Genomic DNA, 25882 nt, shown 5'->3' on the forward strand with positions numbered 1-25882 from the left:
CTCTTTCCTTATTTTCATTTCCCATTTCAGATTATCGTGTAGATCTGGACATAATTTTGTTTTTCTTCTCTAATGAGAGATGATGATACCAATTGTATTGGTTATGGTCTCATAGGCCATCCTGGCCTTCTAGAGACATTAATAGATCTTTCTTTCTTTCTTTCTTTCTTTCTCACATGGTTCAATGTTATTGTGTGTGTGTGTGTGTGTGTGTACGCGCGCACATGTAGCTGAGCATTGATTCAACAATAGTGAAAATTTCTCAAAGGTCAAAGGTCTCGACTATATGGGTTAATTTGGCCCATCCACCTTCAAGTCAAGGGTGAGGCTGGGAAGGATATACATCACCCTACGGGGCCATCAAAGAGAGACAAGGCATGGATGTCTCTGATGAAGATGAGGGAGAGGAAACATGAATAGGATGGGGAGAGCACCTATTGCTTAACCATGCTTATGTCCTCTGCGTGTCAAGTTCCAATCACTTGAACCAGTTAAAATCCATACACATGAATCAAACCCGCTATCAAAACCATAAGGAATGTATCCACATGCCAAAATCCAACACTATTCTCACCACCAAGGCATTGTAATGCATAAACTAAGCATAATCAGTGCCTCATTGCAATGATGTACTACATGATACTCATGCCAGCTAAACATCAACTGCAAAACACATAACTAATGCAATTATATTTCTCTTGCATCACCTACAAATGTACACTACATACCATCCATGTATCCCATACATGGCTTGCAAATGTGCATCACATCAAAATGTACATTCCATGTATTCTATGCATATCAATAACCTTGCAAATGTATAGTTTCAAAGCCTAAATGCAAACCATACACATCTACATACAAACTCACAGTGACTAGTACACTAAATAGTGATCCCAATGGCAAAAATATTGTCAGTTATAGTACCCTAGATGCAAACCAAGTACATCCAAGATCCACTACATAACCAAGCTGTCCATCACTAGGGGAGTGCAGATGTAACCTCTTCCTTCAGTATCAAGCAATACTTTAAACCTTTTATACTCTCGTGAGCCTAAAAGAGCCCAATCCGAAATTGGCTCTAACAGAAACACATCAAGGTAAAGTGCATCATTGAGAATGATTTGCAAGGGCATCCTCCTCCATCCAGTTGCGTTCTTTCATAGGTGAAACAATGTTGAAGCTTCACCAAGAAGTACATGAAAACTTTACCTCTAACATTACTTGCCTTGAAACCTCCACTAGAGTCTAAGCCTTTTTCCCTCTTAAATATTGCGATGCTTTATACTTTCACATTGCTGCAATTTCCACTTAACCAACATGAAACCTCGCACTTGGTTGACTAGCCACTCATGTGCATCTAATATGCTAGGAGCACCAAATGCATTAACAAAAACACTTTTGTTTGCATACTTTGGACCATCGCAAGGTGACTGTGCATGGAAATTTGCATACCAGTAACCATACTAAGATACATTTTAATGCCTATCAATTTTCTCTTGCTGATCATTAGCTTCAAGAGGCATAGAAGGATCCACATTTTGATCTAAACCAACATTGTTAGCTTACTTCCCATGTTGTCTGTCTTGTCCAAGTTCAAACATTGCATTTTCACCAACACTTCGTGAATTTTCAGATTGAGAGGCATCATACCTGCTTAATCTCATCTCACTATCTGAAGACATTCTTGCTATAACGCTCAACTGAATACAATTTCAGCACTAGAGGAAATCTTTTGGCCTTCAATTAGGTGCCTCGGTCCACCAATTCAAGGGAATTGATAGCATCCTGACTATGGAACCTTGAAACCAGCCTTTCTTCTTGGAGAGGGTGGTGAAACCTGATTATGCACTTAATTACAGCAATTAACAAATTCACTAAACTAAATAGCACACTTTACCATACAATATTGGACATTGAACACCCTATTGGCCCCGAAATTGACGCCTCTTTCGGTATTTTTTTATCTTATATTGCAATTGGATGGAGTACAACTGAGATTTCTTAATCTCCTCCGCTGATCCAAATGTCCCTTGCTATCACAAATGATTAGCAAGCCTTCCAACCAATTTTCCCCTTGGTTTGCTTAGAGATTGGCTTTCACCTTGCTCCTTGAAAGACAAATTAATCCCCAAATTTGATATTGGTTGGCTGGCCTCTTGAATCTCCTTGAAAGTCCTCAATTTCAGTTGTTGGAATTCAAGTCCTAAGCTCAATTCTAAGCATGCATCTTGAGATGGTTGTCAAACCTTGATTTTTTCTATAAATAAGGGTTTACAGTAGAGATTTTCAAATATCTTCACCTTTGATTACTCAAATGGTTGCATTCTACTCAGATAACTTGAGAAATAGCTAAGAGATGAAAGAGAATACTGCAGAGAAAGAAGTTTCAAAGTTTCATCATGAGAAATGCTAAAAATTTGTTGTTGCCCTACTCAAACAACCATGGAAGCTATCATCTACAGCTTAGGACCACCAGAAAGGCTATTGCCCTCTCCTGTATATTGTCACCTATACCAAAAGGAACTTGAAATGTTGTCAACTACTCCTAGAGGACTCCACACTACTCTTACTTGCTATAGGAATGGTCCTTGGTAGCTGCAAATCACATCAGCAGCATCTCCTTGCTCTCTAACAACCTCCTCTCTCACAATGGTTGGAATAGACTTCAACCACTCCCAAAAAACGTTTTTTCTACTTACATGGGCAAGTTTTGTCAAGTGGCAGCCTTCTAGTCCCATTTTCTAACATTATCTAGCTTATTGATTTAATTTTCAAAAGATTTTTAAAAGTAATTTAATAATTTTTCTAATGCTTAAAAATTTAATTTCACCAACCAATAATTAAATTGACTAGGCCAATTTGTCTTGCAAGTGTCCCTGAGCAATTATTAATCTTTATACTGACATTAATCAATCAATTAATTAATTAATGCCTAGTCTCTAATGTCACCACTGACATTAGTGGCCAATAAATTGGTCTAGGTCCAAATTTAACACTGGTTACCACTTAGTACCCATCGCGAATAACTTATTACAGCTTTTGCCCTTGGCACCAACTCATATCTCGAGGTCCTAGGTCACACACCATGAAATAATTAACTTGCACCTCATATGTGCAAGTCAAATTAGCACATTTGATTAACTTTTGATAAAATGCTAAGCAAATCAATAAAGTTTGGCGTCCTTGTGACAATCGCAATCTGCTAATACATGAGCCTGCACTCAATCTCTATACTCCTTCCTCCCTCCCTCCCTATCTTTCATATACATGGAGATAGATCTTCTACTTTTACTAGCTTGTCTCTCTTTGTTTATCATGGAGAGATAAGATGTCTTTGATTGTCATCTGACATGTCCAATAGTATGCTATATGACACTAAAAGATTACTAGCAAGAGCCAATGATGGAAGAAACAGGCGCCAGCACTGGTTCACTCTGCAGATATGTGCCCTTCTACTTCTTGGAGATGCAATCCCCTTGCAGGTGTGGGACTGTAGAAACCAATGTCCATCTTCAATGAGAAGTCAGGTATTCATCAACAAAATTTGTTTTCTAAGTCGCATTGCACTTCCTGCAACTGCTCATGTTGGCATGCAGACAAAAGTGTTCTTCTAACAGGATATCCAGCCATGCCCTTTAAGCTTTTATTTTATTGCCTCCTTTATGAAAGCAATAGGTAGAAATAATATTTTAATGTGTTCTAAAAAAATGGCATACCTGATTAAAATAGATAACCTCTTGAAACTGTTGTATAACTTCTTTCATTCTCTCACCTTGCACTATAATATCATCGAGAACATCACTTGATATCTGTATGAACATATGCACTCTTAATAAAAATTAGCAACCACACCAGATAGAACAAAAGTGAAACTTTTTTTTTTAAATTTATCTTCTATAATTGCAACAATGTCAATATTCATAAGGCAGCATGTTCGGCAACCTCGCCTCTTTTTAATTGGGGCTGCAGCATCTTGCCAAGAGTTCTAATTGCTGCAAGTGGCCCACGAACCTGCACATTTCAATCTGGATGTCAAACTTTCCACGACAATAATAAATGTAAAGCTGATATTCAACACAATACAGAGCTTTATGAAGCAAATAGAAACTCTGCTGCACTACTTGAGGACCAAGACACACTATTTCACTTATTTACCACTGTCAACAACAATCTATCTACATCCTTCCCACATAATTTTATCCAGTTTAACACCTATCCTCAGACAATGCCCCACATTCAGCAAACATAGAAACACTGCAGCATAGGTCTCGAAGTTCTGAGAACGTCTAGCACACCTGCTGCATACAGTACATACAACTGAAAATAATTCAATTACCATTGCACAAATAAAACTTTGATCCTGAAATGCAATGTTGAAAAAAAAAACAAATCAAGGAATATGCAACTGTCAAATCAGTCTTCTCTGTCAGGATAAGGCAGTACTCTAGAATCGGTTTTCTCATAGACAACCTCTTCCAAATACCTGAACGTCATAGCACAACTCTTAGTCAACGGAATTCCACACCAGCAAAATGCCCACAGGTACTTCAATTTTGTGACAAACAAAGGATGTTGTTGGCCTAGGTGTGAAGTAATTTTGTGTATGAGAGAGAGAGAGAGAGAGAGAGAGAGATGGGCCAGACTGGATAGGATCTATGTTTGTCAAAGTGATTATTTTCTCCCTGCAGTCCTTGATATGTGGATAGAGTGAAAGCATGTCTTGTCCTTTGATCTTGGAAATGACACATCGACCTGTTCATGCCTATAAGGCTCTCCTGGCTCGCTTGCCTATTCGTTTCAATCAATCCTTTCTCCTGCCAAATCAGTTTCCGGAATGTATTCAGGAATAATTGACTCCTTTCGTTCCAGGGTCCTATCAAAAGGATTGGAAGCATGGGCTGTTTTTAGGGATAATGCGCGTATGTTATCCCGACAATTTGGTATTCAGCATGCTTCCATTTTACGCGCTGAATTGCTGCATGCGCAATCTTTGTTGGCCCGTTCATTGTCTTTATGTCAGTTGGGAGATACTACAGATGACTTGCTGATAGGCATTGAAAGGTTGAAAGGCCGAGTTCAATCTTTACAGGAACAGGAATATGCTAAATTTAAATTGATGTCTAGAGCAGAGGCTTTGCATGATAACAACTGTCAATCTCACCAGTTCTTTGCTCGATTACATCAGAAATATGCCCAGGAAAATATTGTGCGTCTCAAGAATGAACAAGGTGTTATAGTGATAGAACCTGCATCCATCATTCACATGTGTGTAGATTTTTACAAATCATTGTTGGGCCCTCAAGAGATTCTGTCAGACGTAGTTCACTTTGCTCGCAGATACATTTGTGATCAAGTTAGTGATGGAATTTTCTTCTACGCCCCTTGGCTTGATGGGACCAAACCCCCCGCGCCTTGCTCACTCATGGTCCTTTCATTGGACTCCTCTTGTTTCTACTAAGCTCACGGTTGAACTCCCTTCTTTCTTGAGGCTCACTCTACCTTCTCTTTCTGTGGCTTGCTCGCTTCTTTGTTTTCCACCTTTCTTGCTTTCAGAGATGTTGATGGGCTTTGTGGGACTCGGGAGAGATGCTACTCTTGGATGGGAGATCTCTCCGGAGTCTCCCCTACTTCCTCTTCCCTTCCCATCTCTCCCATGACTTCTTGGATAATGGCGGTTAGCACCCCTCCAAACCCTATTAGGGATGCTTTTGACACATCCATTTTTTGGTTTGATTCAGCAATGGTGGCTGGTTACTCCCCACCTACAAGTCTCTAGCTCAATGGCAATGCCTTGGATGATGATTCAATCATCTTGCGGACATAGGCATTTAAGTTTACTTCATCTAGGGCCTCCTATTGCAATACTTTCAAGCATCAAATAGCCAGAATGGGTAACCTTAATGGAGGCGGATATCTCAGAAGATGAAGTGGAAGAGGTACTGTCCCATTTTCCTAAAAGAAAAAGCCCTGGTTGGGATGGCCTTCCTAATAAATTATTTTCAACCAATGTTGCGCAACTTAAGGACCCATTGACTCACCTGTGTCAGCAAGTTTGGAATTCCGGTATCATGCCTTCAAATTGGAAGATTCCAGTCATTCAGTTATTGCCCAAGGTTCCCTCTCCTACTTCTTTGAAACAATGGAGACCCATTTCTATTATGGGCTCTTTATACAAAATCTTTTCAAAAATCATTGCCAACAGATTGCAAAAAGTATTTCCGCATTTGGTTCATCCTTGCCAATACCGTTTCATTAAGGGTTGGAATATAATGCATAACATTTTGAATGTTCAGACTTTGCAAAAGCTTCAAGCCAACAGGTGGTCATGCTTCAACTTAATATAAAAAAGGCATTTGATTATGTAAGCTAATCTTTTTTGAGGCAGCTAATGTTCACCATGGGTTTTGGGCCACATATGGTTTCTCTTATGGATACTATTGGTCAGGGCACAACGGCCCGTATTGCACTTAATGGAGGCATCACTAATGAAATTACCTTATCCTCCTCTCTCCGTCAAGGCCGCCCTCTCAGTCCTTTGTTGTTTGCATTAGTTACTCACCCGATGCTTTCTTTGTTGGATAAGTTGGCCAATCAAGGTGAGATTGTGGGTTTGTCTCTTCCCAGTGGCACCCAACTTGTGGATCAATCTTTGGCAAATGATTCCTGATCGCTCCAATGTTGATCGGGCAATGGTCGCATGGAAACTTTTTGCTATGGCATCAAGGCTCCATATTAATGCTCAAAAATCCACTCTACTCTCTTCTACTATAGAAAATGATTTGCAAGCTTTGGGTTGCGATGGTATTGTGATTCCCAAGGGGAATATAACTAGACACTTGGGTTATCCTATTGGGATGGAGGTGGCTCTTCGTGCCTTGTTGGATTGGATGGCATCTTGTATTCATGATCGGTTTATGCACTCGAAGTCACAAGGTTGGCCTCTCCATGTGAGACTTAAAGTTGCACAATGCATTATGCTCAGCATGATTTCATTTTTCTTGCCTTTGGTTCCTTGGATTAAGAAGGCCCTATTGAAATTGGTCCAACCTATCCGATTCATGTTATGGAAGAAGAAAAGAAATCGCTTGGGTCAGGTGTGGATTTCATGGCAACACGTGACTACTCCTAAAAGGATTGGGGGGAGCAGATCTATTGGATGTTAATTTTCATATGGCTGCTTTGAGGTTAGCTCTTCTGCGGGCTCTTTGTGTACAAACTCATCCCTGGACAGATGTAGCAAATATTTTTATAGAAAAGAATGGCATTTCTCACGGTAGCATGGTTATTCATGCTTCTTGGTGGCATGTGCTTAACTCCCCAAGATCTATTAAGATCTCCCGGTTTTTTCTCCTTTCCCATATGATCGCATCTTGGCAGGCGATTTTACAGTTTTCGGTTTGGCGCCCCTCAGATTCTCACAAGGAGGAGAATTCTCTACCTAAGCGAAGTACTAGCCTCTTCCAGGTTGTTGGACTGGCCTGACAAAGATCTACAGAGAGACAGGTTTAACCACATGGCTCGGTTGGGGTTGCAATCTGTCTAGGATGGTGTCATTCTTGGACAGGCCCGTCTTTATTCATTTAGGCGTATTCGCCAACACTTTCGAGTGCCTAGAGGGTATTGTGTTATTTGGACGGCCATACAGGACAGAATTACAAGCTACTATCCTTTGCCTACATTACAGCTCTTGTATCCCTGGCGCAATTGGATGTTTGTGATTGCTAATGATTTCGAGAAAAGGTCGGCCAAATGAGATATATCATCAGATGGTAGAGGCCAAGAGATGGGTCACGGATAAGGCAAATAAAGTATGGTGCATTCGGGAAAGCAAAAAGAAGTGGCAGGACAAATTCATCCATCTCCAACTTTTCTGTGTTGCTCCAACTTTATTTCTTGTATTTGCAGAGCTGGAGCTCTGCTATTTGTTCATCTTTCTTGGTTACTTCTTGCTTAACATTGAAATCATGTATAATGTTGATCGTCACTAGACGTCAAAATGTGACATACTAGAAAATGGTCAATGATATACTATAAAAGAAGCCAATATGGTGTACAAGACAAAATGGTGCTCATATAGGGATGCAATGAGAGGATGAGATAGTACGTGTCTAGTTGTGTGGCTGAATGATACTCATATATCTAGTTCCACCCAGTCAAGATATGTCGGTAGAGTATGTCATACATCCCAAATGAAATAATATGAGGGTAGCATCAAGATTGGGCCCTCAACTCTATCAACTATTACTCATGCCACTAGAGGATCGCCCTCATCTCTCCCTCATGTAGCATCTATGCCTAGTACCCCCCTATTCGCGAGTGGCATGTTGCTTTGATCTCCTCGACTCTCTGGACTAGCACCCCTCTGTGTAAGTGCCATGTGTGTGGTCACTATCTGGAAGAATCAGTAAGCTATGATTGATGTGCCCCCCTCTATGTAATGCTAGCCTGTAGTAGTGATGTGAGAAGCCGCTTGATCTCCACTAGAAACTAGCCCAAGTGGCGCAAGTATGGGGACTCCATAACTAGTCTGAGTGAGGTGTCTCCAAATAGCATGGTGTATCTAGCTTGGATTGCGATGTAGGTTCTGCATCTACAAATATAGTGCTTCTCACTCTCTATCTCCTCCTAGCAGAATCCGCAAATCCGCTCAGCTCTAGGGATGTAGGCTACTCTCCTGACCTCAATCTCAAGCTTGTGAGAGGATACCCTAAGATGGCCAATGGCTACCTGCCTCTCATGCGGCATTATACATCTAGGTATCGAGGTCTCTCAATGAAGCCATCCATGGTAGTCTTCATAAAGTTCTCTCTGTAGTAAGACATCTTTGGGGGAAGTGACTGCCCGAGTGATAGCCATGTATGTTGTATGTACAACTAGCACAGAGAGAGAGAGAGAGAGAGAGAGAGAGAGAGAGAGAGAGAGATGAAATGAAAAGAAATTATATGATACGTTAACATCTACAGAAAGGCCAAAATGACCTATGAGACCATGAGTTACAATCATCTATCTGATGATGCAACAGCCTAAAAAGAACAATAAATGGAAATGTAATAAAGTGTACAAGGAGACTAAGAGCTATAAGTAAGGAGAAATCTAGCTAACAACTAAAGATCTCTAGCTTATACAATCTCACGGTGATGTAGAGAACCTGGCTCTAGTTTGGGCAATAGTCTCCCATATCTGCCTATGGAAATATCATCGATGCTTGTGTCAAGGCCTGGTTTGTCTGGATCAACTAAGCTGGACAACTTGATCGATCAATAACCCTCGTGTCTGTGCAGATGACTAAGGTTGTGACTGTGTTGAGACCTCCTAGGTCTCTCTCGCGAAGAACTCTGAAAGCTATCTCTGACTGGACCCCTATGCTATACTCTTGAGGAGCAAGTCTCAAAGTCGTCATATCTCCAAGACGAAAAGACCAAGGCATCGTTCGTCAGTGAAATCTATGGCTCTAGATAGTAACCCAAACCCATCTCTGAATAAACAATGGAAATAGCCTCGGATCTCATAGTATGATGAGCAACGGCAAATATAGTGCTCCGCAATCTCTAGCTCTAGTTGGCATAAGTGGCATATGAGCTCTTTTGGCGGTATGGATATGTATCCGCCAATCTCAATCTCTAACTGGTGTGAAGAGCTACGCAACTAACCAATAGCACATTTGATCCTATGTGAGAGGTAGGTGTCCATGTATCTCGTGCAGACAATAAATATATAATTTCTAGTATGAAGAAGATGCTCCCTATAGAAAGCCATCTTCAACCCTAGCTCATGTACTAATGCAAGCCATGTTCTCTTGATGTCTAGCTAGGTAAGATCCATCCTGATAACCCTATCAATCTTTGGGCAGCTCAAGGTAAGTGATGGTGCGTCAAGTGGGTACTAGAAGGGGTGTAGCCTATCCATATAACTCAAACCAAGCTAACATCTATGCATACCAACACAAAGTGTCACCCTCCCTAGAAAGCTATCAAGAGGACTCAAGTACCAGCCATTCAAATCTATGTTTGGGGAGATCCCATAAACTATATACATATGTGGCTTAGGTCCCATACCTATACTCCATAAAGTAATATAGACATGACCAGTGTATCAAAAAGCCACATCTTGGTGCCGAGTTCTTGAAATTGCACCTATGAATACATCCTCTCCAAGCCACCTAGTGTTGCATATCCTCGGTGCATACAGTCTCCCCTTTCTCAAGTTTGGACTAGGGATGATTTGGTTCTCTCACATGCTACCATCTCTTCAATCACTTTGTGTAATACATAGTAGTCACGTCTCTTGTACACTCTTCTTAATAAATACAATTACACACCGAGAAAGAGAGAGACAAAGAGAGAATTGTACCTTTTCGGTATTAACAGAATTACCTCTTGAGAGAGAGAGAGAGAGAGAGAGAGCGCAATGATAAACCACAATGATGAATGTACTCAATGAATGAATGGAAGTACAATGATTAAGTGTACACATCGAATAATGACCACATGTTATTCTAAAATGCACAAAATGACTTTAAATAGAAAACTTTGGAGCTAAGTACCTTAAGGCTCCTAGCAAACCCTTGCTCTAACAATGCTAGGTGTCCTAATTGTCCTAAGTGACAATTTTGACTAGCAAGGAGGCCCAAACCAAGAGACAAAGGGCATCAACGAGTAGCCCATGAGAAGCCCAACAAAACCCCTCTCCAAGGTACGGGCTGACAAATCTAGGAAAATAACAAAACCTATATTGTCATGCTTGCACAAGTTCATCCAAAGGGATGCATCAACCTATGATTGTTCAAAAAATGACAGGTCATGTTTTAAAAGGTATCGCACTCATAGCTTGCCTAAAAGCTTGGAATGTTGGTCAAGGAAAAGTCTTCATAAAAAGATTTGTCAATTTGTCTTCTAAGCAACTAGCCCAATCACGGTTCATAAATCCATGCATAGTAAGTAAAGCATTAGGCTTGTAGAAAGGCTTAAGTCTTGGGTGCCTTTGAGGTATCTAGAGACACATCTCACACCTTGCCAATGATGAACAATAGCATTGTCCATAGACCTGCTTGACTAGAAAACTGCAAACTGAGATGGCGATATGAGTTCCCCCCAATGATGGCAAATTAAAGGCCCAAAGAATTAAGAAGTACACTAAATTCTGTCATACCACACATGGCTGTTGTAAGTCATACTGAAAGGCTGCAATTTGATCAGCATTGGTCCAAATAATAAATAGATCACCAATGTAAGGAATAGAAATCTGAATGTTGATGCCATAAACGAGTGCGTCATAAGAGAATCACTCTTTGAAGAAGTATGATCAATATAACTTCCAGCAATATGCTGGTCATCAGAATCAAGATGTAAATGCCTTATAGCCAATGTACCAATCAATATGAAAGAAGAAGTCATGGCACATCAATGGCCATCAACAACTCCTTGAAAGCCCAAAGTAGCAATGGCCGAGATAGATATTTAAATTATTTTTGATATCTCACACATAGAGAACATCATACATGTTAGAACAAGGGTGGGGTCTTAAGCACACACCGTCCATAGGATAGCTCGACTATAATGCTAATAGCAAGTAATGGACCACTATGCTAAGGCATTGATGGGGTTAAGGGGTCACGAGATAGTCCACTATGGACCAAAGGATCAATGGATATGCAATTGATGTGAACGAACTTACTAAAAGTCGGTCTAAAAATAGTCCATGGATCTACCTAAAGATACTAGTGCAGTGCTAAAACAGGCTATCATCTTGAGTGGCTGGGAGGTTAACTGAGCCTTTCCTAACTTCTATTTTGCTGAAGGCAAGGCACCTATATGTGCATGACACTAGTATTAGAGTGAGGCTGCAGCAAAAGATCGAGGAGTTTGTAACACCATTCCACAACAAGGCGCAATGGCCCCGTAACCGCACAACTGTCACACCGCAAACTATGTGGCAACGTCCTCTTGCAGCTTACAACTAAGGCAACAACCAAGGTATAGACTTTGTCATACTTTGACGATGAGGCTATGAAGGCTTCGTTGGCACCATTGCCTGCATGTGAGGTGGAAGCATTCACAAACTTCTTGAGAGGTCACCCATTCCACTATTATCTACACCCAATCATGCTTGACTACAAGGCAACTAACCATCAAGTTAAGCCGTGGAGTTGCTCCAAACAACAAATAAAGTTTTCAAAATCCTCTTTGGGAGGAGATAAAGAGCTTTTCAAGGACCTTTCAATTACCTCTTGGTATTCAATGCCTCTGAAGTTCTACCACATTCCTCTTGTAGTTTTGTGAATTGTTTCACTATAAAGACATTAAGGATAAGTGGTAATTTTTCCCTCTCAATTTCAAGCATCACATCATGTCCTCATCTTCGCATCATAGCATGATAAGCCTATAGAGATGCATGACGATAAAACCCTTAATAATTTAGATGATTTAGATAAATTTGAACTAATGGACAAGGGAGACTTTGATGCTTTAGTGGCTCATGCAACAATACTAGAGAAAAATTTTACTGCTCTCAATGAAAATGTTACACAGATCTTGAAACTTTTAAAGAAATTGATACGACAACAAGCTTCAAGCGGCCTGAGTATACCTCTTGAATATGAGATTGCTTCTAGAGCTACTCCATCAATAGGGCTACCCCAAAGGCCCTAAGGCCTCTAGCTCTCTCCGTACATGTGAGGTTAATAATATATTAAAGAACATGAAACACCTATGTTTCAAGGAAAGAAACAAGATCATAACAAGAATGCAGTCAATGCTTTTTTACAAAAGTGGAGTGACTTGCATCAATTACATCGCACACCAGATTCAGTTTGAGCCCTTGAGGCAAGCCTCACACTTGAGGGCAAGGCCTACAAGTGGTGGATGAGTCTTGATGCCACTACTCATCCTACAATGTGGACCAAGTTTGAGAAAATGTTCCAAAAGGAATTTCTTCTTGAGAATGAAAAGAATCAAAATTGGACTGCCTAGGATAATACATCTCCAAATATAAAGAAATCATTGTCAAACTTGATGGCTTTAGATGATTTTCAAAAGATTAGAGGACTCATTTGAAGCTTGGACAACGAGTACAAGGCCAAGGTGAAAACTCAATATCCTAAAACATTAGAAGAACCCATCAAGAGTGCACAATTTTTTTACTATATGTAAGATAGGAAAAAATCTGCTATGCATCTGCACGTTCAAAAACTACATCAGCATTAGTAGGGAAGAGAAAGTTCAATGATGCATCCAAAGAGAATGCTAAGAAGGCCAAAGGGGCTAGAGGGCTATTCTCAAGCAAAGAGCTTGCAAGAGTACATAAGGAGAAGTTATGATTCAATTGCTTAGGCCCTCGTGAAAAAAAGGAATGAACCTAATAAGAACAAGAACAAAGAAAAAGCAGTGCACATGGTGTAAAAGCTTCTTTTGGAAGCTTATTCTAAATATTTGGTTGTACAAATTAGCCATCAAACTGATGACCATGAGTGTTGCTTGATTGTTGCACGATGGAAACCCACCTTTGGCCCCCAAAAATAGCAATCATTGGTAGCAAGAATACCATTTTAGATGGCCACATCACATGTCAGGTGTTGACCTGAATGTCCAATAGCACCAAACCTCTAAGAATGCATTTGATGATGTTGACTGTGTGCATAATATCCTTTTCCCACAGTCTATGTGATTTGAGCTCCCTGATCACAAGTGGAGGCTCTTGTCAGCCTATCAATGTTCCCTGTCTCTATCTTCCTTTGAGAAAGCACTATAGCAGCTTCAATGACTTGGCAAAACACAAAGAGCACTTCATGAAAAGGAGGACAGCTTGAGATTGGGATGGAAGCTACATGAGGGAGACTTAGGAGTGAAGAAGAAGGGTAGGTGGCTCTGATATCATGAGGAAATGCATGGTTCTGCTCAGAAGCACAAGAGCTCAAGAGGGTGGGAGGGGAAGCTATGGGTGATGAAGAAGGGTAGGTGGCTCTGATATCATGAGGAAATACATGGTTCTGTTCAGAAATACAAGCTCAAGGAGGGTGGGAGGGGAAGCTATGGGTGATGAAGGAGAAACCTCAAGGTGGAGGGAAGATATAAGGAGAGTACAGCACTTGAAGGATAGCAAAAGGTTAAGGGGTAAAATACCCAACTTTGCACAAAAGAAAATTCACACATATTCCATATAGCTAGGTGCCCCTTACATAGGCAAAGCAAGTACATCTCATGTAGAACATGGCTTATGGTTACAGCCCTCTCTCTGACATTATACACTATGTCACCATATTTCTTAATAGAAGGCACAATCACAATCATTTAACGCAAGCTGAAGAAGTAGCATGATAAATGAAATGCAACAAGTAAAAGACAAACACAAGAAGCGTTGTGATTGTGGAATGCAAGGTGAATAAGTAGAATGGTCTGCCACCTCTAACAGATAAAGCATGTGAACTAAGCAAGAACATGCAAAATTCCAATCACCCTTCAACACAGCCACATGGAAGAGAAGTAATATAAAAGATAGGCACAACTGACAACGCATGTCAGACCAAGATGTGCAGCAGGTCTAAGGTGGATCCAAACATGGCACTATCAAACTGATGTTATCTTCTTGCATACATTCTCCTTCCTGTCCTTCCTCCTTTGTGCCTCTGTTTCCATCAATTAAAAGAAATACAACATGCCCACATATTTAGCAGGGGGGACAACACATTCTTGAGTAAGTGTGTTCAACAAAGAGTCTTGTTTTGAGGTTAGAAATGGATTCCCTGGTGGCTGTTTTTCTCTATCCATTTGAGTTGGGCTTCAAAAACCATTGTTGCAGTTTTCACATAAGTAGGGTGCTTGTTTTGCAAACCCAAAAAACTTCTATGCACTAAGCAAGAAATCACTAAATGGGTAGACACTCACTAACCACTACACTCCACTGCTAGTACATAAGCTTATTGAGAGATATTACTCGGGCTCAATTTTGCACAAAATCAAGTTAGCAAAGGCATGATTATGAAGTTTGAAGCTTCCAGCAAGTGAAAAGAGACGTTTTTTCAAGCTATGTCTTCAAACTCCCAAGAAGGGAAAGAAAAATTTTTTGGATGGTGACAAGGAACCTACTTTCTCTAGAAGATCTCCTATTCGTACTCCCCGCTGCCATGAAGATTGTTGTAGCAGTAAGGTCCTCTGCATGAAAATATAAGCAAGAAGCATCAGTCGTGAAGAACTTTGGTTTTAAAAGTTTATCATCTCAATATGAAGGCTTGGCAGAATTTTATACACCCCCTAAAACATTATAATCTTTAAACTTCCAAGCTTGCACCAAAATTTCTAACAAGTAGAATAAAAACGTATTATTTTATCACATTTAGAGAGGAAGATAACTTAAAATCCAAGTTTATGCAGCTTGTTGCAACTATCTTGCCTATAATAAAAACTGTACACTAACAATTTGAGTTTGTATCTACATATCATTCCCAAGACATTTATGTAGCTTGTTCTAACTGTTTTTCCCTACATCAGACATGTTCACTAAAATTATTGAGCTTGCCTCTACCCATCATACATAAGATTATTATGTAAAAAGAACATGGCAAAACAAGAAGTCAATAAATATGAACAATTTGCAAGATAAAACCATAATGTAGCTGTAAAGATGAAAACCCAAGCAGAAGGATACAAAGGATATTGCTAGTCAACTGCGTTCCCTTACAACGGACCTGAGGTGGCACCATTAGTCAATCTTTGAGTCTTGTCCTTTGAGACTTTATACTTCTAATTTCTTTCATTCCTAGTTGATATCCTCCTAACTTTTACAATGGAAACATTTTTTCATCCTTCATATGGCTATCATAACATGTGCCAGAAATTCAAACTATTGTAGAAACAAGAAAAAAAAACCATAATTTGACTCCATGTATATCCTAGAGGATGCTGAAGCAGTGCAGCCCTTCCTTCTCCTGCAGTTTCCTGCTAATAGAGCAATTTAACACTCTTTTATTCCATGTCATCTTTGCAAGTTTATGATGCAACTATTACATTTATCGTGTTCCTCCTAAGTTTTGGTGTGAACACTCCCTTATCCACGCACACTTTTTACCTTCTAGCTGGAGAAGGGTTTTTTCCTTGTGTGAACACCCGACACTAGGTGTGGTACTTAGTACCTTAGGGATTGTACTTTCACATCATTCTCACATAGTGGATGCGACCTTCCAGCAGTCTCATTCTCTCTTGCTGTTCACTTGTTCACAGTGGGTGTGTGTGTGCACGCGCATGCTGCTGAGCCCTAACCTAACAATGGTATCACAACCATACCTTCGAACCATCGTCACCATCACCACCTAAGCCACCCTTGAACCTTGCACTGGGCTTTTCTCCCCCTTGTCGACAGTCCTTGAAACTGCCTGCATTGATCAGCTCATCCTCACACCTACTGCAGCAACTGTCCCATCCTGCACACTGGCAGCTGTGAGAGTGCGCAACGGAAGAAGAACACGAACACGGAGGAGAGGAGAGAGAAAGCAGAGAATGAAGGAAGAAAATCTGCACTGACTGAAATGAATGCTGAATACACTGAAATGGACTGATCAGTCCCTGCACGCAGCCCAAAGCGTCAGTGAGGGCACCAGATCAGGCTGATGATGACGGCAGCACCGAAGACGGAGGAAGATGACGGAGTCGGAGTGTGCACCTGCCAAAGAAGGAGGGAAGTTGATAATACAACTGACTGCCAAGTGGGAAATGGCTATAAATAGCCAAAAAACCCACAAACTAGCCGACCTGAAATTTGAGGCCATAAATATGTCCGACCAGCATTTAATGCTGGTAAAAATGCCAGGAATGCTCAGAAAAGTCCCGGAAAGGGTGGACAATGTCCGGCAGGTGAGGCAGGCTGAAGAATGCAGAAAACTGCCCCGGGAAATGCACATCTGAGTGCTCTAGAATGAGCTACCTCCTCCGTCGAAACAAGTGATAGACAAGTCAGAGCTCCTAAAGTCCTCGTCTGACTCAGACTGAGGCTCACAGGCAGGAGATGACAAGGCATGACAAACATGACTGCTAACACCCCCTCTCAGATCCTGGATGTGGCTAAAGGCCAAGGGAGAAACGGATCCTGGGGTGGCAAGAGGAATGCCAAGGTCGATGAAGTCCGTCGATGTAGACTGCTGCTGAAGGAGCTCCTCACGATCCTGGAAATCCCCCTCTAAAACACTAGGGGCCAGGGAATCCACAGCCGCATCACCGAGATCGTCCCCCTCTGAAAGGGATGGGAGGTACGAGGGAACCACCGGAGGAGAGGGTGGGGGATGGGAAGGAACCTGTGGAATAGAAGGTGCACAAGCGGGAATGGGTGTAGCAATAGACTGCCTCGGAGGACCCTGCATCAAAGAAGGGGAATGGAGCCTGTAAAGCCAGCTCTCCTGCCAACCTCTAGATAGAACAGCTCCTGTAAAAGAATCCTCAATAACAACGGCATGCTCGGTGAAGATCACTCGTGTGCCAAGCCTCGTAAGGCCATAAACTGAGAGGAGGGGAAGGCCCAAATCCGGAACATGTAGGGCCTAGGAAAAGGAGCTCGAAGGTCGGTCGGTAAACAAAGGCAGTGTGCCAACACCACTAATAGGCACCGATAAAATGTCACCAACAGTGACTGAACCCTCTGATGGACAGAGATCCTGTAACAAATCACCTCGGGGAGTCATATGACTCAAAGCACCACTGTCCACTAACCAAGTCTGCGCAGAAGACACTGCAGCCACGGAAGAAGGATCCTCCTCCAAAGCATGGATATGAAGGAACACTGACTCATGGGTAACAGCTGGTGTAGAGGTAGAAGAAGGCTCCGATGTAGATCCACCCTTCGCTCCCGGACGAAGGTGAGGGTACTTCTTCCAACATTTCTCCTCTGGATGTGTCCCTTTCCCACAGTGTGGGCACTTCGGTCTCTCTGAATCTGAGTCAGAGCCTGAAGAACTGTCCTTCTTCGTAGCCTTTGACTTCTTCTTCTTCTGTTCTCCCGAACCTACAACAAAGGCTCTAGTGGAGTCGGATCCACTAGCACTGACCTCGCTGAGTCGCTCGTCATGCTCCAAGACAAGCGGGGATAGCTCCTCCCATAGAAGCTTCTCACGGGTCCTCGATGTAAGTAGGCTGGTATAGAAGACATCAAACCGAGGCGATGGCAGCTGAGTCAACAGAATCATAGCCATGTCTTCAGAAGATATCGTCCGACCGAGGGATGCAAGCTCATCCCTCATATCCTGTAATCTGTTGATGTGGTCCTTCATGGAAGGACTATCATCAATAGCGAGCATCCGCAACTTCTTTTCAAGAGATATCTGGTGGGCAAACGTCTTCTGTTGATAGAGAGACGCGAGCTTTCTCCACACGACTGCTGCAGTCTTCAACCTGTGAACATGAACAAGGACAGAATCCTGCAAACTCAGAAAGAGGAAAGATCTGGCTCTAGAATTAAGCCGATCCCATAAGGCTGCACGATCCATAGATGTCCCATCTGCGGGATCCACCTTAGGCCGGGGAATAGGAACAGAAACAAGCTCCCAAAGATCAAAGGAGTCCAAGATACACTCCACCTTGCAGGACCATAGAGAAAAGTTGGAACCATCCAACCGGTCCTCTTTGGGCAGCTGAGGAAGTACGGGTACCTGTACAGGGGGTACCAAAGGCTGCATCGTCGGCCCACTGGAAGGGGATCGCCGAGATACATGAAAAGAAGGGGGACGGGAAAGAGGAATAGACTCCGGACGACGGTCCTCGTGATAGAAATCACGCCTCCGTTCAGATGAATGTCGAGACAAAAGCTCGTCATCTGAATCATCAGAACCTGTAGACTGATGATAAGACATCTTCTAAATCTGCAAAACACCAAACACCAATAGAAAACTGTGCTGATGCCGAAGAATGACCACCAGAAGGGTCACCAACCACCAGAAGAACCACTAAACTCCAGGAAATCAGGTCGCCTATCACCAGGAGGTGAAAACGCAGCTGTGTAGGGCACAAAATCCGGAGGGAAAATTGCCAGGCACCAAAGCGCAGCCCAAAAAAGAAGCGCCAGCTGGAGAGGAGCTGCCAGGAGGGAAAACGACCACCTGGGATGCAAAACGCAGCCTGTAGTGGAGTCGCCCAGCTGAAGAGAAGGCCGCCCAGCTGAAAACGCAGGTAGCAGGAGCTGGTTGATGACGTGGCAGCCTTTGGAAGGGGCTGATGCAGCAAACGCAAATGTATGGACCACCTGGAGGGGCCGCCTGGCTGTTGGAGAGAAGGGGGGCAGCAACAGATGATAGGTGTGGTCTCTCTCCAATCGATGAAGACCTCCGTGCTCTCAATTTGGCTCTGATACCGTGTGAGAGTGCGCAACGGAAGAAGAACACGAACACGGAGGAGAGGAGAGAGAAAGCAGAGAATGAAGGAAGAAAATCTGCACTGACTGAAATGAATGCTGAATACACTGAAATGGACTGATCAGTCCCTGCACGCAGCCCAAAGCGTCAGTGAGGGCACCAGATCAGGCTGATGATGACGGCAGCACCGAAGACGGAGGAAGATGACGGAGTCGGAGTGTGCACCTACCAAAGAAGGAGGGAAGTTGATAATACAACTGACTGCCAAGTGGGAAATGGCTATAAATAGCCAAAAAACCCACAAGCTGGCCGACCTGAAATTTGAGGCCATAAATATGTCCGACCAGCATTTAATGCTGATCTGACCAGCATTTAATGCTGGTAAAAATGCCAGGAATGCTCAGAAAAATCCCGGAAAGGGTGGACAATGTCCGGCAGGTGAGGCAGGCTGAAGAATGCAGAAACTGCCTCGGGAAATGCACATCTGAGTGCTCTAAAATGAGCTACCTCCTCCGTCAAAACAAGTGATAGACAAGTCAGAGCTCCTAAAGTCCTCGTCTGACTCAGACTGAGGCTCACAGGCAGGAGATGACAAGGCATGACAAACATGACTGCTAACAGCAGCCTGCGTAAGCTGTGTCGGGTTCAACTATGTTGAAAAAGACTAGTCGCCAGCTTTGTGTGAACCAGCAGCCACTCGACATCTACATTTGACTTCGGCACCTATCGCATCCAGCCTAACACACATGGCAACAACCCCGTCCATCATACACATCGTCTTTGCCCTGACAGCCTTGGCATTGACCTACCAAACACGACAGCCTGCGTTCTTTTCTCGCCACATCCACTTCAACTGGTGCACCCCCGACAGCTCGCACGCTCATTGCCAAGCCTGCCGCCAATTCGCTGCGCACATGGTCTCATCATCTGCCTGACAATCAACATATTTAAATATTATTTTTCTCCAGCCTTAATCAAAATTAAGTCATGTAAAACAGTTGCTGTTTGCCCATAGTGCCCCTAATAAATATAAATTTGGGGATTTTACAGCAGAATTTCCCCAAATTTCTTCAAGAATTTTGGGGCTTTTGCTAGAAAATCCCAAATCTCACCAAATTTTTGGGGATTTTGCATGCATTTGGTGCTTCAAAATTGCTCGATTTCGCGCCCAAATTTGGGGCTTTTCACATTTCAGCACAAATTTCACCAAATTTCAACAATTAAATTTGGGTCTTTTGTCAAATTTACCCAAATTCATCAACATTCAAGCCAATTACACCTTCTACATCGACATTTGCGCACACCGGATCCCTTTTAGCTACAACTTTTGTGAGAGCACACAACAGAAGAGAAACATGAACACAAAGAGAAGCACAGAGAGAGAGAGAGAGAGATAACGTCTACATAAGGCCAATGTGGCCTGTGAAACAAAATCCAGAGTACATTCATGTCTAATGTCATCTCATCAGTAAGGTAAAGATAACATTACAAATAAGTGGGTGGCCTATGAAGCAATACTGAAAATAACTAAATGCAATGGGACTATACTAGGGTTGAACCATGTGTAGTGTTGTTCCATCGATAGAAAAGAAAGAGAGAGAGAAAGAAAGAAAGATCTATTAACATCTCTAAAAGGCCATAGTGGCCTATGAGACCATAACCAATACAACTGGTATCATCATCTCTCATTAGAGAAGAAGAGATAAAAGTTATGTGTAGGTCTACATGGTAGATTGGAATGAGAAGTATGGAAACTCAAAAAGCTGGAAAAACCAAGTTTAAAAAGATTAAAAAGAGTGTAGAGTATCTCTCCCTCAGTTTATGGAATCCACCGAGCCTTCGCAAACTACCTCCGATTGAGTCAGCGCACCGATCTGCCTCTGTAATGAGCAATCATGATGCGAATGTGATGCATATGGGCATCCCTATGTTGCCGAGAAGGTACTCTGGGACATTGTGCTCTGCGTAACGATGTGGCTCTATCAACTATGATGCTGCCTGATGTTGTACCTCAATAACGCCTATTAGTAGGAGATGTATTGTCTCGGGTGGTAGCGGCTAGGGGTTCAGCTATGCTCAAGAAGTCTGTAACTGCTCTCTGGAGGGTGGATGACACTAGGGTTGCCTCCTATCCCGTAACAATAATGCTCTATGTCACTGGAGCTCCAATAAGAAAAGGCCCAAACATCTTTGGTCCTCATAGTCCATCACCCATCTTAGTGGTCCAAAGCCCTCCTTAAAGGGGCAATGATAGCGGCCTCAGATGTCATAGTATACAATACATCTACAAATGTAGTGCTCCTCCGTTTCTTGCTCCCATCTGTAATGCTGGCACATCCTCTCATTGGCTGCAATATGGCTCCATCGACCTGTCTCAATCATTAGTTGATGTGATGAGGTGTGAATCTGACCAATAGCAACTCAGAGTCCATGGGAAAGTTGAGCATCCATGTATCTCAGCCTCACTATGAAACCGTCATGAGAAAGTTGCAAAAAGTGGCATTGGTATTGTGTCATTTTTGTACCTAATTGGAAAGGGGGCTTGGACCAAGTCCTTTCTGTCTCCACTCTAATGATGTCTGCTCTAATCACACTATTCAGCTCTACATGACTGAGGCTCAAAGTAGGGCAGTTGAGGCTGTAATCGAATGGTGGCAGTCTATTTGTACTCATGCCATGTAAGTTCAACTACGTGCTCATATACGCATACCAACACTGTCTATCTCCCTCTATTGCAAGCTCTCTTGAAGACTCCACAGTCACTCTCTTTTTTTCGTGAAGATAATTGAATTAAATAGTGAATATTTACATCAAACCATCAGGTCAACATTCTCTCTGTGTCTCTTACTTTCTATTACATCAAACCATCAAGTCAACATACTCTGTCTCTCTCACTGTCTGTGTAACTAATATTTACATGAGGCCTACAGGCTCACAGAACAAGCAGAACAACCTATTACATAAACAGTACTAATAGATCACACAGAAGGAACAACTGGAGTAGAATGAACAATTGCCAGCCAGGGAGCAACAATATCCGGAAGAACCAAGTCCATTGACATCATAGAGGAGATTTGCCATAACACTATTCCACGCATGCGGGCCACATGCCCATGGATGCCCGAAGTTGAATCAAAAATAAAGACATTGCGAGTTGTTGGGAATAAAGGCCTCGTGCCTTTAAATGTGCTCGGGTGTGAACACACCCTTAGCACTTGTACTTACACATATATATCTATCTAAAAACCTAAAGATACACACTCGTCATTGTACCTACAAACGTGCACACTCTCTGCTCTGCTCTCTCTCACACTCTCTATCTCTCCGCGTGCAACGAACACCTACTGTCTCAATCTTCATGCCTGACCCGTCACTGCAAACTATATCAGAGCCCAGGTGTTCAATACTCCATAAGTTGTGCAGGAGTCAACGGCAGAGTCAAAGTTGCAGGTTGGGCTGCAGGCATTGTGGGCGATAGGACTGACGAAGTCCAAGTCAACAAACTGTTGGACGGCGTGCGATAGGTCGTGAATAGGTGACAGTCGCTATAGACATTGCGCCAATCGGACGGAGCAAGCGACGGCAACTGACGAGATGGTGGCGACGACCAACGGGGACTAACGGGCGTCTGCGTCACGCGATCAGCAATCATCTGTCCTGCACGACAAGATTGCGTGGTGTGCATGGCGAGTCGACAAGGCTAATGACGAACGCAGCAGCTGACTGGCGCAACAGGGCGTTGTCATCCCTGACTGCTATCATCCAACATTTTTTTCCTTCAAAAATTTTTTTAATTCTTCTTCCCGTTACCGAGTGTTCACACTTGCAAGCACAGAAGACAAATCTGTGTCTTGAAATTTGGGGGGTTTTCCAAATTTGTGCCTAACACACATTGCAGTGTTCTCTGGACAAGAAATTGCAGCCATTGAATGCGCAAGCCTCAGAAATATTTTGGGGATTCTCAAATACAAATGAGATTTTTCTTGGATGAGTCAATTTCACTGAAATTTGTGCAATCTTAACCAAAAAATTTGGGGCTTTTCCCAGATTTAGGGAATGTGATGCAGGACAAGAAAATTTGTCTCAGAAATTGCAGGAATTTGTGAAATCTTGCCCTCGACATTTGGGGATTTTCATGTACATCCACAAATTGGGCTGAAATTTACTCAATTTCTCGACATTGACCACATTGGACCCCGTGCAATTTGGGGCTTTTGCAATTTGGGCAAAATCTGTGCAGCATTTGGTCATTGAATGTACATGCAGCTTGAATTCCACGCAATTTGGATATCAACACTTGGTAAAATTTGGGGTTTTTGCTGAAATTGCTCTATTTTGGCAGAATTGGCTTGTTGACATCAACACTTGGTAAAATTTGGGGTTTTTGCTGAAATTGCTCTATTTTGGCAGAATTGGCTTGTTCTATGCATGACAAAGAAAATGCAGATGTGTGGTTGATGCTTTGAGCACAAAAATCTTGGGGCTTTTGACCGTTCGTGTTAAATTTCATGCCCATGGGTACATGTACAACAGAAATTGCAGCTAAAATCTAGGATTTCTCATGTAATGTGATGCATATGCCCTTGGAACAGCTGTAATCAATTGTGGAACGCTGTAGCATATGGTTTGGTGCTTCTGAAAATTTAATTACAGATCTGAAATCTGTGCTTCTAAGTGGTCATTTATTGCTAGTTGGTACTTGTTTGTACCTTGATCACTTGGGTGACAGTTTGGGCCTGCATTTGCTGATTTTTTTGTCATATTTGGGCTGAAAATCATGGTTGGCAGCAGTGACAGCAGTAATCTCATGAACATAAAGAAACCTAAACATTCTCTTTCTTTGAAATATTCTCAAAATGTATGTTAGTACATAAAAAGTCTCTTTCTTTGAAATCTTCTCCTCTAGAGTTAGTACATTCAAATGTATGTTAGATACCAAGATTATCTTTAGGGGGAAAGAAATATTTTGTCACCTTTGTCGATGATGCTACACGAAAGGTAAGGGTTTATCCTATTCGTAGCAAGGATGAAGTGCTTGACAAGTTCAAAAAATTCTTGGCATTGGTTGAAAATCTAACTGATAAGACACTTAAGTGTCTTCGCTCTGACAATGGTCGGGAATATGTGTCCAAGGCCTTTCAGGCATTTTGTGAGAGCAAAGGGATAAAGAGGGAGCTCACTGCCCCTCATAATCCACCCCAAAATAGAGTTGCAGAGCGTATGAATCAAACCATACAAGATAAGGTCCGTACGATACTATCTCATGCTGCACTACCCCATGGTTTTTGGGCAGAGGCTGTTATGACAGCCATTCACTTGATTAATAGGTCACCAAACAAGTCTTTGGGGAGGGGAGTTCCCTAAGAAGCGTGGTCAGGCAAGCCACCTTCATATGCTCATCTGAAAGTGTTTGGCTGCGAGGCTTTTGTGCACATTCGTAAAGAAAAATGCAGCAAACTTGAGCCAAAGTCTTGTAAATGCAATTTCCTAGGATATGGTGACAAGAGTGAAATGGGTTATAAATTGTGGGATCCCGAGAAAAGGAAAGTAGTACGCAGCAATGATGTTATCTTCCGGGAAGATCGCATGCATAAACAGCACGAAAAGACTGAGGAGGTCCGTAGGGTTGTATTCTGGGAAGAAATACCTTTTGGACAGCAAAATGTGCCCGCTGTACAACAGCAAATACCTACTGTAAATGAACCTGTAAATGCAAAAAATAATGCTAGAAATGATCACCCAACTATTGCCTATGATAATGAGCCACTACATGTGCAGGAACAGCCAGGACAACAAGCTGTTAATGCTGATTTGCAAGCTGAAATGCCAAGACAGCATACTGAAAATGGAAATTTGCGGGAACAGCCACAACAAACAATGATCATTGGGTTAGGAGATTGTCTAGGGCTACCAAACAACCTGACAGATTTGTTCCTGGTGCAAACAATGTGGCTGATTATGTCATGTTGACAGACTGTGGTGAACCATCTTGCTTCAAGGAAGAAATGGACAGACAGGACAGCAAGAAATGGTATAAAGCCATGTTGTCAGAGATGGAATCTCTTGAGAAAAATGGCACTTGAAACTTGGTGCAGTTGCCTAAAGGGCAAAAAACACTTCTATGCAAATGGGTTTACAAGATGAAAGTCACTTCTGGTTCCTCATCAAAGTACAAAGCAAGATTGCAAAGGAATTGACTTTAATGAGATCTTCTCTCCTGTAGTCAAGATGACTACATTGAGAACCATTTTGGACTTGGTTGCAGCTGAAGATATGAAGCTCATATAGATGGATGTAAAGATTGCATTCTTACATGGTGACCTACATAAAGACATATATATGCAGCAGCCTGGAGGGTTTGTGGAAAAAGGGAAAGAGAATATGGTATGTAAACTCAAAAGGAGTTTGTATGGGCTGAAACAAGCACCAAGAGAATGGTATCATAAGTTTGATACATTTATGCAGTCTCAAGGTTTTCATAGAAGTCAAGTGGATCACTGCTTGTACACCAAGAAGGCAGCAGATGGCAGCTTGATTATCTTGGTTCTGTATGTT

General features: G+C 42.2%; 1 protein-coding gene across 4 annotated transcripts in view; it reads right to left on the minus strand.

The window, feature by feature from the left end:
* Positions 1-25882, minus strand: part of CSK (chloroplast sensor kinase) — a 99248-nt gene that overhangs the window by 38675 nt on the left and 34691 nt on the right. For 3 of the 4 annotated variants that reach the window (XM_087661174.1, XM_087661171.1, XM_087661172.1), the window contains 3 exons: positions 15084-15149; positions 3946-4014; positions 3720-3812 (listed from right to left, as the gene is read on the minus strand). In XM_087661174.1, coding sequence (XP_087517300.1) covers positions 3720-3812; positions 3946-4014; positions 15084-15149 — 228 coding nt within the window. The remainder of the gene's footprint in view (positions 1-3719; positions 3813-3945; positions 4015-15083; positions 15150-25882) is intronic. The other variant, XM_087661173.1, reaches the window with a different exon arrangement.

Source organism: Lygodium microphyllum, chromosome 21, assembly GCF_053477565.2.
Source record: "Lygodium microphyllum isolate KBCC chromosome 21, Lygodium_microphyllum_v1.1.10, whole genome shotgun sequence".
NCBI lineage: Eukaryota > Viridiplantae > Streptophyta > Polypodiopsida > Schizaeales > Lygodiaceae > Lygodium > Lygodium microphyllum.